Raw genomic sequence first — 15,894 nt, forward strand, 5'->3', positions numbered from 1 at the left:
AAACCATTGAAATGCGCTGGGTCTGGTAGTTTAAAAGGACTGGACAACAGCCACCAGCTGAACCCAGAACATATATAGGCTCATTGTGAAGCTGAGAAGGAGTATTATCAGCTAGACAAGAGTGTTCAATGTCTAGACAAGACGAAGCTAGAGCATTCCACTACGCAGTGTACGAAGCTGTACAACTGATACCTCAAGGACGAATCACAACTTATGGACACATTGCTAAACTTATATATAAACCTAGAAATTCGAGACAAGTAGGGCAAGCATTGAAGTTTTTACCTAGAGAGGGTCAAGAACATGAATATCCTTATAGTACTGCAAATGTTCCTTGGTGGAGAGTGGTATCTAGTGCTGGTGTTATATCTCCAAGAGAGGGAGGAGCTGTTCAATTGCAAGCTGATCTGCTAAGGCAGGAAGGCGTAGAAGTTGATGGTAATAATAAACTCAAACTTTCTGAATTTGGTTGGTTTCCAGAGACTGAATTTGATGAATATGACTGAAAGAAAAAAGTAGTCTTGAAGCTGGTATTCAACTCTACAACGGTTTCATATTGAATATCACTATATTACAAACTGTATAAAGAATCCCTTAATTGACTGACCTTTTCCTATTTCTCGAACTAAAATTCTTCTTTTTTTGTTGTCCTTTTGGTTTATCATCGCCATTGATCCTATTCAATACATTCATCTGTTGTTGAACCTTCTTAGATTCAGCTTCCCACCAAGATGCAAATTCTTCCTCTTGTTGGATTTCTGCTAAGCTCTTGCTTCTGGTTTCATTTATAACATCCTCCAAAACTCTATGCTCTTCTTCATGAATAATACCGGCCAGTGATGGTGTTCTCTTCTCGGCAGCTAATGCATCTTCTTGAGCAGCTAACAATGATGAAACATTTTTCTTGGATGATGTGTCTTTTGGTGCACTCCATGGAGTTGAAGGTTTTGACTTGGATGGTGTGGATTCAGGTTCATTTGATTTCATCATTCTTTTTCTCTCCTTTTGTGACATCTTACCAGCACCATTATTGAAATTAATTTTGCTTGTAGATGAAGAACTTGAAGGTGGTGAAATTAAAGGTTGTTCTACCCATATTTTTTTCAAAGATGGAGAACCAGCACCATTTAAACTTGTAGTTGAACTATTAGCCCAATTGGACATTGGACTTAACCCACCAGGTGAGGATCCACCATTCATATCAGGCCACATATTATCCACTAATGAACTGACACTGCTATTTCTGTGGCCATAAATAGGCTTACTTTGAGGTATTGGAATGTTTTTTGATGGTGTTGAATTCAAATTTGGTGTTGGATTCGCTAATGGTGATGGGGCAGTTGGTGTTGAGACTGATGCTCTCTTTGCGGATGACCTTCTGCGACGACTAACAACTGGTTGGAAATCTTCATCTGTGAACTCAATTGCTGATGATGAATCAACTTGACTAGTTTTTCTAGACCAATGTGAACTAACTAATGGATCAATTGAGACAGATTTCTTCTTCTCGGTATTGACAATTGGTGGAGGTGATGGTAATTTATTTTTCTTTGGTTCTAATTTAGGTGATGTTTTTACATCTTTCTTGACTTGTTTGATGTCAAATAATGGTTCAAAGGAATTATCTTCAAGGAAATGATTGTTGAAATCCTTACTGTTGTTCAAAAACTTCTTGACTGCTTCACCTGAATCCTCATCATACCAATAACTTAACCCATCACTTGATTGGATCTTATTAACACGATTCATCCATCTGAAATAGCTATCAATTCTCTTGATTATATTCTGCGATAATAGATCTTCATAATGACTATCAAATAAGAACAATTCAACATTATTGTAAATAAACCACAAGCATTCACCAATCAACATATTACAATTTAATAATTCAGCATGGTGTAGAATTAACAAGGCATTATCTTGAGTGATAAAATCTTTGATCATCAACTGTGCCAAATCTTTCAACCCAAATAACATTAATTCATCACTCAATTCAATAACTTCAAATTGTAAATTGATAAACTCAGAAATACTGGTCAGCTCAACCATATGATCCAAAATTGACAATTGTTCATACCCATAAATATACCTCAGAGCAATTTCAAAAACTTGCTTAGAAGTATGTAAAAATTCCAATGTTTTACAACCATCCCATCTTTCTGAAAATAATGTTTCAAAATAAGCATTTCTTGCAGCCATAATATATGAACAACAACCAATTTCTTCATCATCTTTCAGTTTGATCAGAACATCATTCTCAAAGTTTTCAAAACTGTTGAATTTCTCAAAAATGTTGTAAGTTGGTCTTTGTAATTCATTAATCAATCCAAAAGATTTCATCAATTCTAAAGTTTGTTGCTTAACCTCTCTCAATAATGGTGGTGTATTACTAGCTGTGAATTGATCCCATATCTTGATGAAACTTCCTGTATATAAGAAATTCAAAATGATTAGTAAAGATTGCAAGTGTAAGTTTGAGACTTTGATGATATTATCCTCAACTTTTCCAAAGACAACATCACCAATAACAACGTTTGATTTAAAAATTTCATGAAATTGAGGGATGAAGAACAATATGGATTTATGGACACCAACTAAACAATCGTCAATTTCAAACTCCAAATCATAATTTTTGCCATCCTTGAAATCATTTGTGATCAAATAATACTTCAGGTCCTTCTTTTGTAAAACATTTGAAATGTTTTCAATATCTAATTTTTCAAAAGTGCTTTGAATCTTTTGAGGTGAGTCCCATCTATTAATATAATCATTGAATAAAGGATCATCTTCCGATTTTTTCTCATCATCCTCAATGTCAAAATTATTTTTGAATAATTTCAATGGATCAATTTCATCTGATTCATCTAAATGTGGTTTATTCAAATAATTCACAACATATCTTTCCGAATTATCCAAATCAATCAATTGTGCTTGTCTTCTATTTGCAATTGAAGGTGTTAATGGTGAAAGATAATTGATATCAACTAAGAACTGGTTTTTGGCAAGATCTAATGGTAATTGATCGACATCATCTTTTATAAACCCAAATGAACTAAATAAGGAATCACAACTAACTTTAACAATTTTTGAGATCCTTGCAATTTTGGTAAATTTATAATCAGATTTCCCACTCATTCTTGAAATACGTTTATAAACTGCTCCAGCTTTTGTACAAATAACAATAGACCCATCTTGACCAATATCAACATCATGACATTTTAGATGTGTGTTTCTTGGAGACCAAACTGTATTATATTTGATATTTGAAGCTTTTGAAAAAATATCAACACCAAAATTTGAAACAGAACCATCATCATACAAAATACCAATTTTTGTACAATCTTTTGAAACTAGCTTGATAATTTTCTTCTTCTTGGAAAATTTTGTTGGTCTAAAATACTCAAATTCATTATTTAATGTTTTGAATAATGGTAATTGGAACCTTAGATGAGAACCATTAGTCAAAATATGACATTCATCAGTAACTAACAAGACAATAGTAGCTGTATCTGTTGTGATAACTTGTTTAATATTATTTGGAAACTCTAATTTTCTTGGAACTTGAACAACACCTTTCAATTTCCCATGTTTGACAGTTTCACCATACGAAACAAAATCCATTTGGCCAACATTCAACCCCCATAATACTAGCAAATTATCTGTAAAAGCAGCAGAATGGATCTTGGAGCATGCTATTCCTTTTATTTTCAATTTTTTCAAACCTTGTAAAACTCTTCTTGGTTCATTTGAAAAAGTGTCAATTTTTTCTTTAATACGTTCAGTTGGGTAGCCTAGTTCAAAATAATTATTTAACCCCCAAGAGTAAACTTCACCATCTGATGTTAGAGCTAATGTATGATCATCACTAATTGCAACGTCAATAATATGTTCATCCGTGAAATAATCCAAATGTGTAAATCTATAATTTGGCACTGATGAACCATGGCCTAACCGACCTCTCGATGGGTTACCAGCAACTAGTATATTTTGTTTATGTTCATTTGTTAATAGAACTGAATGATTCTTAGAAATTTTTATCTCTTTAATCCTTGGTTTAACTAATCTATCTGCAATAGATAATGTATAATCTTGTAATCTTTTGTTTTCAATATTAACTCTATGTGGAGTATTCAATTTATCATCGGAATCACCAGTACCCAAGTGATTATTAACATTTATCCCAAATGTAAACACTTCAGAGCCACCGCGTATATCTCTATCCCACCATATTTTATCAGGGATGGTATTAACGTTATCATTGTTTTTTCTAGAAGAATAATTTGTATCATGAACACCTATTGAACTTGGGAAGATATTTAGATTTTGATAAGAATATTTCAAATGATAAATATCAATAGCTGTTAACCCATTTCTATCTTTAACCTTGATCAAATCTGAACAATTGTCTAATAATAACCTTGCACAAGAAATTTTACCATAAAAGATGGAATGGTGTAACCCAGTCCAACCACTTTCATAATCAACTATGAAGATATTTAGGTTATTATTCTGTAATAAGTATTTCAATAGATCAAATCTACCCAAGATACAAATGATATGAATGATTGTTCTTCCAAAGACATCACGTTTGTTTAATTCTTGCTTTGATAACTTCTTCAACCTGGCGGACAGCGGCTCTGACTTGCTTTTCCCGGTACTCATGCTACTTGTGACATTTGCAGTGACTGATTTCTTTGATATGATTGGTATATTGGAACAAAAGGGATACGGTTTTGATTGTTTTTGACTCACGTTGATGATGATGGTACACGCTCTAAGAAAATCGTCGATGGCGTTTGCGCGAATTTTACGATATAATTGGCTTTCGCGAAAACCACGATGGCGTATAATCAAAAATGGATCTACAAATTGATTCTCATAAAAACATATTAAATTTACTTATCTTTCAATATTTCTAATAAACTCTTTCTTTGGAAAGGATATTAACCAATAAATCAGTTGGCTTGTTACTAACAACACCAACCAATTCATTTTGTTTAGACTTGTAATCTCTAATTAAATCAAAGTACTTGTCAAATAAGAATGAAGAATCTAACGGACCACCTTTAGCTTCTGGATGGAATTGAGTAGAGAAGATTGGTTTGGAAACGTGCATCATACCTTCATTTGATTGATCATTCAAATTAACAAAATAAGGTTTGAAATCACTAGGTAAAGTAGTGGTATCAACGGCATAACCATGATTTTGTGAAGTGATGTGACATTTACCAGTGGTCAAATCTAAAGCTGGAATGTTATGAGCTCTGTTACCATACTTCATCTTGATAGTTTTAGCACCGGCAGCTAATGCTAATAATTGATGACCTAAACAAATACCAAAGATTGGACCATGGTAGTTTTCCATAGTTTGTTGTAAATGATAAACAGTTGAAGCACAATGGGTTGGATCACCTGGACCATTTGAAATGAAAATACCATCAAATGATGTTGCAATCTTATGAATTGGATAATCATATGGGAAAACGGTAACTGAAGCACCTCTTGAAACTAAAGATCTTAAAATGTTTTCCTTAACACCACAATCAATAACAGCGACATGATAATCACCTTTTGATGGGATATGGAATGGAGCTTTAGTAGTAACTTTATGAACCAAATTAACAGCACCTGGATCTTGGAATGCTTCATCTTGATCAGCATCATATTCTTCACCAATACTGATTCTAGCTAATGAAGAACCTTGTTCTCTCAAGAAAGTGACAATGGCTCTAGTGTCAACACCAGTAATAGCTGCAACACCTTCTTTTTGACACCATTCACTTAAAGATTGAACAGCAGTCCAATGAGAATATTTCAATGCAACATCAGCAACAACAATACCAATACATTGAGCATGTGGACTTTCGAAATATTTCAACAAGTTGAATTCATCACGAGCTTCACCACTTGGAACACCATAATTACCAATTAAAGGTTGAGTAAAGACTAAAATTTGACCTTTATAAGAAGGATCAGTCATTGATTCTGGGTAACCAACTAAAGAAGTTGTGAAGACAGCTTCACCACTGATGTTTTTATTAGCACCAAATGAATAACCATCAAAGATTGGACCGTTACGGATTGTAAAAGTTGCTCTATCTAATTTCTTAGCTGAAGTTAATTGAGAAGTTGCAGTTGCCAAAGATCTAACAAAACGTGATGATCTTTGGAAAGCAAATTTTGAAGACACGGAGGCCTTTGAAGTTGTGAATAATAAAGAATTCATGACTTTTGTATAATTAGTTCTTGTTAAAATTATTGTTGATTAGTTTTCCAAATATGATCAGAAATGTAGTCTTGACAGGTAAAGATAGTGACAAATCTCATAAACAAGATATGGTCAAGATAAGGGGGTTGAGATGATTTTCCAATTGAACAAGAGGAAAATTGAATCTAGTTTGCAAGAGCTTTAGCGGATTGTAGCAATTGAGTCTTGTCTTTAAACTTTTGGATGGTGGTTTTAAAGTTGGTTGTAATCTCAACGGTTGGAATTTTCCACTTTGAAGATTCAAACTCGAATTTATACCCACCAAAAATTAAAAAAAAAAGATGTGAAAAATTTTCTATCAGTCAGAAAAATTAGTCATAGGCGAATTTCGCGAAAGCGCAGAGGGAGCGCTAGGCAGGGGTCTGTCTGGACCTGAGCAGAAGCTAGGTAGAAGCTAGGTTGAGATGGCTGTGAGCTAGGCAGAGAGTACAGGCTGGTGACATCAATCGAGCTACAGATCATGAGTAAACGAATAAACATCAAATTGAAAAACTGTTATAAACTTTTGTTAGGAAAAGAACTAAAACAAGAATAAAATACTCTCATTGTGATAATAAAAGATAATAATCAGCCTGACATGCAAATCAATTGTAAATACAATCATCCAAAAGTCAATTTTACTAATGGTTATAGATTTCATCACATAACTCTTTATTATACAAAACACAAGTATAAAAGATTTAATACCCACTCTATTGCAAAAAATTAGTACTTAGAATCCAAAAACTAAACTATATTCATTTGAGTTCATTATAATCAGGACCACGCCCTGTCACAGGCTGAAATTCATCAAAGTTTACTCTTAACAGGGAGTAAACGCAGTTGACCGTCGTGAAAATGTGGAAGAATCATCATTAACAATGACTCAAATGAATAGAAAAGATAATTAACTCACCATTTGAAAATAAAATAAAAGCAACGGCTGTAACCTGAAACTATTCATTTGTTATTGACATCAGACTAGAAATAATTTATCTTCTTGGAAAATCAGACATATGCTTGTCTATTTATTTCAATATCATCCTCTGTCAATAAAACAAACTAAAAAATCCTTTTTTATAAATTGTATGTAAGTGATCACTATCTTCCATAGACTAGATACATGTTAGTGTTATTTCTAACCACATTGTTTGAAATATAATGTTTTTGATTCAAAATCAGTGAAGCATGAATGGTATTAAAAAAAAGGTTGTCGTCAACGGGAAACCCGATTATGACTCGTCATCTAGGTATTCATCACTTGAATCTTTATCCATCATATAATCTATCAGTAACAAAAAGTACTTACAATTCCAATTTCAAATGAAAGAATATATTCAAAGAGCTGTAAAACACAATCCATATTTAAAGATCAGTAGCGTGGGTTTTCTAGGCCCACTTGAAAGCATTGTCACTCATCCTAGTCAGTGCCCAGTGCTGTGGCTCGTCATCTCAAAAAATATGGAATATGTATTGAAGTCACTGCTTCAATCAAACACCTGTTAGTATAAATCTTGGTCAATCAAAGACACAAATCAAATATCCCAAGAATTGAAACCGCTTCTTGAAAACCATATATCAGTGTAGTGCAAAAACTTATACATCACAGAGAATCAGCCAGTAATTCCAGCTTTGTTTTTGTAAAATCATCATCTAGGTTTCCAAAAAAGCTTCATCAATCTTGTCAATTCAATCTCATCTCCTCATGACACGATAAGATTTTGTTCCTAACAAAAAGAATACACCTGTATTCAAGAATCCTAAAACATGTTAGAACGACACTCCCAATTGTACTCAAAAAAATTCCACAATTGAATAGATAATCATTATTAACCTCATTATTATAAAGTATTGTAATTGTTTGAAACTTCAGAAAGCTTATATTATTTTGTGATCATACAGATGTCATACACTCTAGTTTGAATTTGATAAATTGTGCTCATCACAAAAAACAAACAAATCAATCTAATGAGATCAATGACTATTCAATGAGTTATTATTATTGATAACTTACTCTTTTGATAGTTTTGTGTTGTTACTAATATAAACATAAAGAAAGAGAGTTTTCATTCAATTGGAAAATTTTTTTTATCCTTTCCAAACACAGGCCAAATTCGCGGAAGTCTCTCAGAAGGGTAAACTTCGCGAATTTAGGGCAAGTATTAAAAGTTGGTGTTGGGATGTGTTCAGATTTGTTCGAATCGAGTGTAAACAAAAATTTAAACCAGTTTAAAGTGTAAACATTGTGAACGTTAAAGAACCCATAGCCGCTGGTTTTTTGAAAGAAGGATGTCGTTGGTTACGAGGTATTCCAGGAGTAAGGTGTCTACTGGTGCTCTGCCTGTTTTGGAGCTCGATGTTGCTCGCCATTTATGGTCAAACTCACATGGTAAACAACTTGATCCAGAATCATCATTCAAATCAAAGTTAACTGAACAAAACACAGATATTTTGACTATTGATTCCAATTCTATCCCAAATAAGATCAATTATAGAATAATAAACGATGGCAATTCAATTGTCTTGACACCATTGGCATTAAACAACAATTTCAGTATTGAATTGAGAGTATTGAAAATTAATCTACCTGACAAGATTAGATCAAATTGTTTAACAATTAACCAATTTATCAATTCAAATGATGAGACATCCATATTAGTTGATATTATAAGTGATGCTGGTATGATCATAACCATCATTTTGAAATTGTCTGATTTTGTTGTCAGCAAATCATCAAGTATTGATTCATCAAATTATCAAGAATGGTGTAAGATTTCGAACCCATATGGATTTGATATTAGAAAACCACATATCTTGTACTCATACTCACATGACTATTCCATAGTGCTACTAAGGGATGGTGGTATTATCGGGTTAAAGAAAGATTTATCAAACTTCACAGTGGAACCAATCATTTTCAATGATAATTCATATTTTGAAAGTTTAGGAAATTTATTCAAACCATGGGCTAAAAATCATAAATTTTCATCAGAACATTCAGATCTTTCATTGAAAACTACAATTGATGCTATTCATTTAGATGATTATTTGATCACGGTCACTATTAATAAAAAATTAAGAGTTTGGTCAATTTCAAGACAAAGTTTAATTTTGGAAAAAGAATTAACTGATTTCATTTCATCAAATAAAATAACTACAAATAAACCATATCTTGATCCAAACCCAACAAAATTGTTAGAGATATTGAAAGTGGAAATTAATGGTCAACAACATACATATTTATCAATTTTTTTACCATTTGGTAATGGAGTTTTCAAAATTTTGGAAATTCAATCAAATTTAACATCATTTGAAGTTGGTGATTTAGGTGCAAAATTTGAATTTGAAGCAAATTTACCTGACTCAACTACAATTTGGTTAGTTGCAGATTTTAAATCAATAGCACCTTCAGCAAAAGAAAATCTTGAATTGTGGGTACTTTGGAAAAGTAATACTTCTTCAATCATTCAAAATTTGAAGATTGATAAAGATGCAAGTTTCCAATGGTTTGAAGTTGCTAAATCCTCAATAGAGTTACAGAAATTCACTGATAGTGAAACATGGTCTGAGTTTTATTTACGTAAAATATTTGATGCAGGGCTCTATTCAAATGAAATTGTTGAAACTGCATTATCAATTTATGAACAGCATTTTACAAATGATCAATTAAATAAGGATGGTGATGAAAACTTATTAGATGATTTATCAATCCGTGAAAAAGTTGTTAAAACTATTGGTAAAGATATTGTTATTGATAAGAATTATGATGAGAACTTGAAGAAACAGTGGCAAAGATTCGACACTTTATGTAAAGAATTTCAAAAACAATCAGATGAACCATTAAAACTATACATTAACGTTGACACAAGCTTGATATTGGTTATAAATAGAAATGATTATTCCTTAGTTAGAAAAACCTCAAATATGGAATTATTAAGCAACAACAAGCATTTGAAAATTTCATCAATTGAAGAGTTTGATGATATTAAAGAACATTTAAGATTTTTAGACATCATTTCCAATTTCAGAAAATCAATTTCAAGTGATGTTTTGAATAATGTTAGAAATGCATTAGTTAGACTTGTCAACACTACACAACCAACACGTCCAAAAAATGAAAGCTTAGCATTGATTTATGAATCCAGTTTAAACAATAAATTTAATCCAACAAATTTATCAAGTTTAGTGGAAGAATTAGCAACATTTGACAATATTTTCAAAATCATCAAAGATTTACTAAACCTTCAATCAGGATCAAATGATGATTCATTAATCAAGGGTAAATTAACAAAATTTGGTGTCTCATTAGTGTTGAAAACTTTAAAAGATATATTGGTTGTTAATCAAGAAATTTTATTTGATTTATTAATTTTGTTATTGGTTTTAGAATTTGATAATGCTGAAGAATTGGAATCTTTATTATCTGTTATTTTACCTCTATATCAAACTTATCAAGCCATTGAAACCACTTTCTACATAAATTTCAACACAACAACAAACAAGTTAGAATTGGATGAAACTTCAGTATTAGAAAACAGTCTTGTCACCAAAATATTAGAATTGAAATTTCCTGATGGATTTTTATTAACTGGTAATACATTGAATCAATTCATTAATCATCAAATCATCCCATTCATTAATAGTGTTGAGTTCATCTATTCGGTTGCTGCTTATTTAATTTCCAATGATTATACTTTTTTGTTATACAATCATTATTTACAATATTATGGAGATACACCTGTCTTTGCATTATTAAAAGCCGTCACATATTTACAAACGGATCAAGCATCAAAAGCTGAAAAAATTTTGTTGAAAAACTCAGAGCAAATCATCAAATATAGATTAACTTCACAAGAGAAAGAAATTTTCAAATCAATTGAAGATTATAGTGTGTTTTTCCATACTTCATTATCAAAATTCTATATGAATCTAAGTATATTGTTCCTCAATAGTTTCAAATTCCAGTCAGCTTTGAAATTCATTAATTTATCCATTTCAAACAATTTCAATAATGAATTTGATAATAAATATTTGGAAGAAAAATATTATACATTATTTACAATTGCCATTGAATTGTCGAATTTTGAAATTGCCACAATTGCATTAGATAATATCAAAGATCCAAAAAAGAAAATCGAGTCATTTGATAGATTTATTTACAAATTATACAAGATTGGTGAAATTAGAAGATTGAATTATTATGATTTCAAACAAGATTATCCATTAGTTGATTCAATATTGTTATCAAAAGCTCAATCATACACTTCAGATTTGAAAAAATCATTATTCTTTTATCAAGTTTTATATTCTTTTAGGTTGAAATATAAAAGATATAGAAGTGCACTAGAATCATTATATGAATTCATCAACAAAACAAAGCAAGAAGAAGATGAAACATTGAAGCTCACAGTTGCAGGATTATACTCCACAATTTTGAATTTATTGGTTACTTTACCAAAAGATGAACAATGGATCATTACTGCAATTAACACTGAGGAAAATGATGTACTCAGTTATGAACAACTCAAGGAGGAACAACTAAAAATTACAAATTCATTTTCAAGAGACTTGAAACTTAAATACTTGTCATAAATATAAGCAAACTGTTTTCCATTTATTAACCTCTATTCATAGTATTACCACTACCTTTTGCATGACTTTCTGTGAAATCATCCCATTCTCTAGCTTTATAAGTATCCCTATCATTTTTATCGAAATCATCTTCATCACTACTCTCTTCTGGTCCGTCATTACCGCCCCCGGTAACCATACCACCATTTGCCAATTCTTGTTCAAGGAAATCTTCAACAGTCATTGTTGGTAAATATTGACCAGTTCCAAACACTTTCTTCTTCAAATCATCACGTTTCACAATAGTGAATGGTTTTAAAATCTTACCTTCTTTTGATAAGAATGCCTTATCCACTGTTTCTAGTTTTTCTGTATAGCCTGTTGGATCCTTTGTCTCTTGTTTATCTTCAATTGGTTCGATTTTTGGTTCTGGGATATTTTGTAAAATTTCCAACTCTTGGGTAATAAATCTTATATTGTTAAAAGTCTTTAATGTAAACAATTTCAATTGATCAATATAAAGTTGCCTTATTTCTTCCTCATCTGCATTATTATATTCATTTTCATCTGATTCTAATTTAGATAGATATTCAATCTTTGTTGTCAATGTTTTCTCCAACTTGTAAGCTGCAATTTTTTCATCTCTTCTCAACATTGCAGTATCTGATAAATTCTTAATTTCAAAAGGATCTTCTCTTAGTTTATCTAGTTTGTCCACCTCATCTTTGGTCAAAAGGTCATAATTACTCAAACTTCTAAGATATTGTAAATATAGCAGTATACTTTTCTTCAAATTATGAATTTTCGAAGGTGCAATATTCTGAGCATACAGTTGTGCCAAATAGTACTCCACGCTCAACAATTGGATCTCACCAGTATTCACATCTTCAATTGATTCATTATCACTAAATAACCCAATTCTTCCCACGGTCTCTTTCAAATTTAAAAACTTTTGAGTCAATTCTTTCAATTTGCCCTGGTATTCATCAGAATCTTGACGTTGGATGGAATCTCCCAATTGGGTGAACCCGCAAACACACTCGTTGTAGACTGTTTTTAAAGGCTTTTGTTGCTCACTCTGCGTGCTCATGGTTTATACGATTTCCCAATTTAGTGTTTAATAGACAATTGATGACCTTCTTCACTCGTTTTATGGAGCTCATTGATCCAGTTGTACAAAGGCGAAAATTTAATCACCAAACACATTCGCGAATCGCTGCGAGTGTGCGAATCGTCATGTGGAGGGTATAAAAGAACGTGAACAACCTCTATTTTGAACACGTAAAGAATTAGAGCTTTAACTAAGTATAAACTTATAGACGCAATTCCTTAGAAAACCATGTCCAATTGTGAGTGGCCCTTTTATTCCTTTTCGTATTGTGTCTTTTTGAACTTTTATTAACCATTCAAATGTTTAGTACCAGACGTTTACTACAACAAAGATTCAGATTCTTTTGCCTTTTCAACAGCAAGAACCCGTTGGATCAAAATCATCCAAGATGCAATTGATGATGTTGCCTCAGCTGTCAAGAATTCCTCTGATGCTGAGTTCAAGAAACAAGGTGAACAAATTGAATCAGAATTGAAGCAATTGAAAAATGATGTCCAATCTGATGGTGCTGTTAAACCGTTCCAACATCCTACAAATAAGGCATTTGCCTCGTTTGATAAAGTTTTAAAAGGTCAGAACTATACTTGGTTAACAGGTCCTTGGTTATTCTTGGAAAATTATTTATACCGTGTTATTAATTCTTTCTTTATATCAAAATCATTATGGTTTAATTATGATATTTTTGATAATTTGAAAAGATCATCATTTGAAAGTTCTGTTGCTGGTGTTGTGGAATTAGCTATTCGTTATTATAAGTTAACCGAGGAGGTTAATTCAATTGATGAACAAACTAAACAAATCTTGTTTAATGAATTTGCTGAAATCTCATTATGGGGTAATGCAACAGATTTATCATTATTAGCTACTGCTACTTTAGAGGATATCAAGTCAATCCAAGGTGCTGAAGCTAGAAAGAAGTCCGAGGCAAACATCTTGGATAACGATTTGGATGAAGCTTGGAAACAATTGACCACTTCAAAAGATGAAGTTAAAAGAGTTGATTTTGTTTTGGATAATGCTGGGTTTGAAGTTTATACTGATTTGATTTTTGCTTTATTCTTACTAGATTTGAAATTAACAGATGAAGTTGTTTTCCATACAAAGGATATCCCATGGATGGTTTCAGATGTTAATATTAAAGATTTTTACATCTTGTTGGCAGATTTGAAAAATACAACACTATTCCCAGAACATAGAAAAGAACTGGATCACTTCATTAACAAAATTGAATATTTCAATAATAATGGTACTTTACAACTACGTACTTCCCCATTTTGGACTCTTGATTTAGATTTTTGGAATATTGATCCAAAAGAAGTTGAATTTGGTGGTGCTAAAGTTCATAAAGATTTAAGTGATTCTTCATTAGTTATCTTTAAAGGTGATATGAATTATAGAAAATTGACAGGTGATAGAAGATGGCCATCCACTACAACTTTTGCTGAATCTATTGGTCCATTAGCTTCAAATGGGTTGAAAATCTTGGCCCTAAGAACTATCAAAGCTGATGTTTTAGTTGGTTTACAAGAGGGAGTTTATGACCAAGTTGGTGATTTCTGGGAAAAAGATCATGATTCAAGATTATCATGGTTGAGTAGTGGTAAATATGCTGTTATTAGTTACTCAAATGGTTCCAATTGATAAAGGATTACAGTTGTTTTAGAAAAAAAGATTGATACATATAAAATTATACATATTTGAGTCTATTTATTTGTAGGTTGTTGTGGAGGTGGTGGCATCATTCCAAACGGTGGAACAAATGGTAATCCAAATGGATTCATTGGCATCATCGGTATTTGACCACCTGGTTGTTGTTGTTGTTGTTGTGAGGCATCTGGCTTTATAGGCAATGAACCAATATTTTGTCTTTTAGATTGTTCTAAATCTTCTTGTGTAGTTCTCTTGACACCTCTTTTTTCAAACTCACTATCTAAAAATTCTTCAACTTTCTTGTTTAATTCAACATTTGGTTTCAATTGATCTAGATAAATATCTTCTTTACCACATTTCGGACAAACAAAATCACTCTCCAGTAATTTATCCTCGATAACTTGTTTTGAAAAAATCGAATCACAACATGGGGTATTCACAGGATCTTGGAAAACTTTCCCAGTAGATGGATCTATCAAAGCCGGGTCGATATCTTTCATATCATTAATCATATCCTGGGTCTTGTTAACTTTTTTCTTATAAGTTTCCCAAGATTTCTCATCGGCCACTTGGACAACATATTTCCCTTCTTCATTCATCATATAAGATTTGACACCTGTTGATTCATCTTCAGGTTTTTCAATAGTTTTCAAATAAGTCTTTGGAATACCTGTAGTTCTCTTGACTCGCTTACCTTCCCAATTAGGATCGTCATTAGTTGGACAATTCTTGATCCAATGATCTTTACTACCACATCTATAACACATATAGCCTGGTGGTGGTACATCATCTGGATTATTTGTTGTTGACGAAGCTGCAGGTTTATTATAAACAGGAGTCGCAGTGGACATGACTTGTTGTGTTTGTTTCCATTGATCACTTTGATTAGCAAACATTGCATTGATTCTTTCTTCTTCTGTTTGTTGTGTTTGATTATTATTATCCTGTTGTGTTGCCTGTGTTTGTTGTTGAGGTTTTAATTCAATCTTTGTTGCTCGTGGTTTACCAGTGACATATCTGGCCGCTGTACCTTTCCCGTTTCTAGTAGCTGGTGATCTTCTGGCAATGACAGATGTGGAACGAGGTATCACCACTGCATCATCTTGATATTCTTCATTTGTATCGTTGTTATAAAGTCTTAGATCAAAATCTAGTCCTGTTCCAAGTTTATTTTCATTGATGATTTCCTTCTTTAAGTCGTACACTGTTAGACCAGTACCGTCAAACTGTATTCTTGATGAGTTTTTCTGTGATCTGAATCTATAAAAAATGGTGGATGACATGATTGATAGTATTGGTGATGATCTAGTTGATG

The 15,894-nt window shown here is 32.2% G+C and overlaps 7 protein-coding genes across 7 annotated transcripts; 3 read left to right on the forward strand and 4 right to left on the reverse strand.

The window, feature by feature from the left end:
- Positions 1-128: 128 nt before the first annotated feature.
- WICANDRAFT_29485 (MGMT family protein) lies at positions 129-506 on the forward strand (the record flags this gene model as incomplete). The annotated part of the gene is made up of 1 exon (XM_019181613.1): positions 129-506. One exon carries the CDS (start codon positions 129-131, stop codon positions 504-506), a length of 378 nt encoding a protein of 125 aa, XP_019040610.1.
- An 88-nt stretch (positions 507-594) lies between these two features.
- Positions 595-4,662, reverse strand: WICANDRAFT_61962 (uncharacterized protein; the record flags this gene model as incomplete). Its single annotated transcript, XM_019183286.1, has 1 exon — positions 595-4,662. One exon carries the CDS (start codon positions 4,660-4,662, stop codon positions 595-597), a length of 4,068 nt encoding a protein of 1,355 aa, XP_019040611.1.
- A 253-nt stretch (positions 4,663-4,915) lies between these two features.
- CPA1 (carbamoyl-phosphate synthase (glutamine-hydrolyzing) CPA1) lies at positions 4,916-6,226 on the reverse strand (the record flags this gene model as incomplete). Its single annotated transcript, XM_019181472.1, has 1 exon — positions 4,916-6,226. One exon carries the CDS (start codon positions 6,224-6,226, stop codon positions 4,916-4,918), a length of 1,311 nt encoding a protein of 436 aa, XP_019040612.1.
- A 2,310-nt stretch (positions 6,227-8,536) lies between these two features.
- Positions 8,537-11,839, forward strand: NUP120 (Nup120p; the record flags this gene model as incomplete). Its single annotated transcript, XM_019183287.1, has 1 exon — positions 8,537-11,839. The coding sequence occupies one exon, from the start codon at positions 8,537-8,539 to the stop codon at positions 11,837-11,839; it is 3,303 nt and encodes a 1,100-aa protein (XP_019040613.1).
- Positions 11,840-11,864: 25 nt separating this feature from the next.
- Positions 11,865-12,908, reverse strand: TAP42 (Tap42p; the record flags this gene model as incomplete). The annotated part of the gene is made up of 1 exon (XM_019183288.1): positions 11,865-12,908. The coding sequence occupies one exon, from the start codon at positions 12,906-12,908 to the stop codon at positions 11,865-11,867; it is 1,044 nt and encodes a 347-aa protein (XP_019040614.1).
- Positions 12,909-13,157: 249 nt separating this feature from the next.
- On the forward strand, positions 13,158-14,570 carry WICANDRAFT_61966 (putative methyltransferase; the record flags this gene model as incomplete). The annotated part of the gene is made up of 2 exons (XM_019183289.1): positions 13,158-13,167; positions 13,237-14,570. 2 exons carry the CDS (start codon positions 13,158-13,160, stop codon positions 14,568-14,570), a joined length of 1,344 nt encoding a protein of 447 aa, XP_019040615.1.
- Positions 14,571-14,677: 107 nt separating this feature from the next.
- MPE1 (cleavage polyadenylation factor subunit MPE1) lies at positions 14,678-15,862 on the reverse strand (the record flags this gene model as incomplete). The annotated part of the gene is made up of 1 exon (XM_019180569.1): positions 14,678-15,862. A coding segment is annotated over one exon (1,185 nt), but the record flags the coding sequence as incomplete, so codon positions are not given.
- Positions 15,863-15,894: the final 32 nt, after the last annotated feature.

The sequence above is a fragment of the Wickerhamomyces anomalus genome (assembly GCF_001661255.1).
Source record: "Wickerhamomyces anomalus NRRL Y-366-8 unplaced genomic scaffold WICANscaffold_2, whole genome shotgun sequence".
Classification (NCBI taxonomy): Eukaryota; Fungi; Ascomycota; class Saccharomycetes; order Phaffomycetales; family Wickerhamomycetaceae; genus Hansenula; species Hansenula anomala.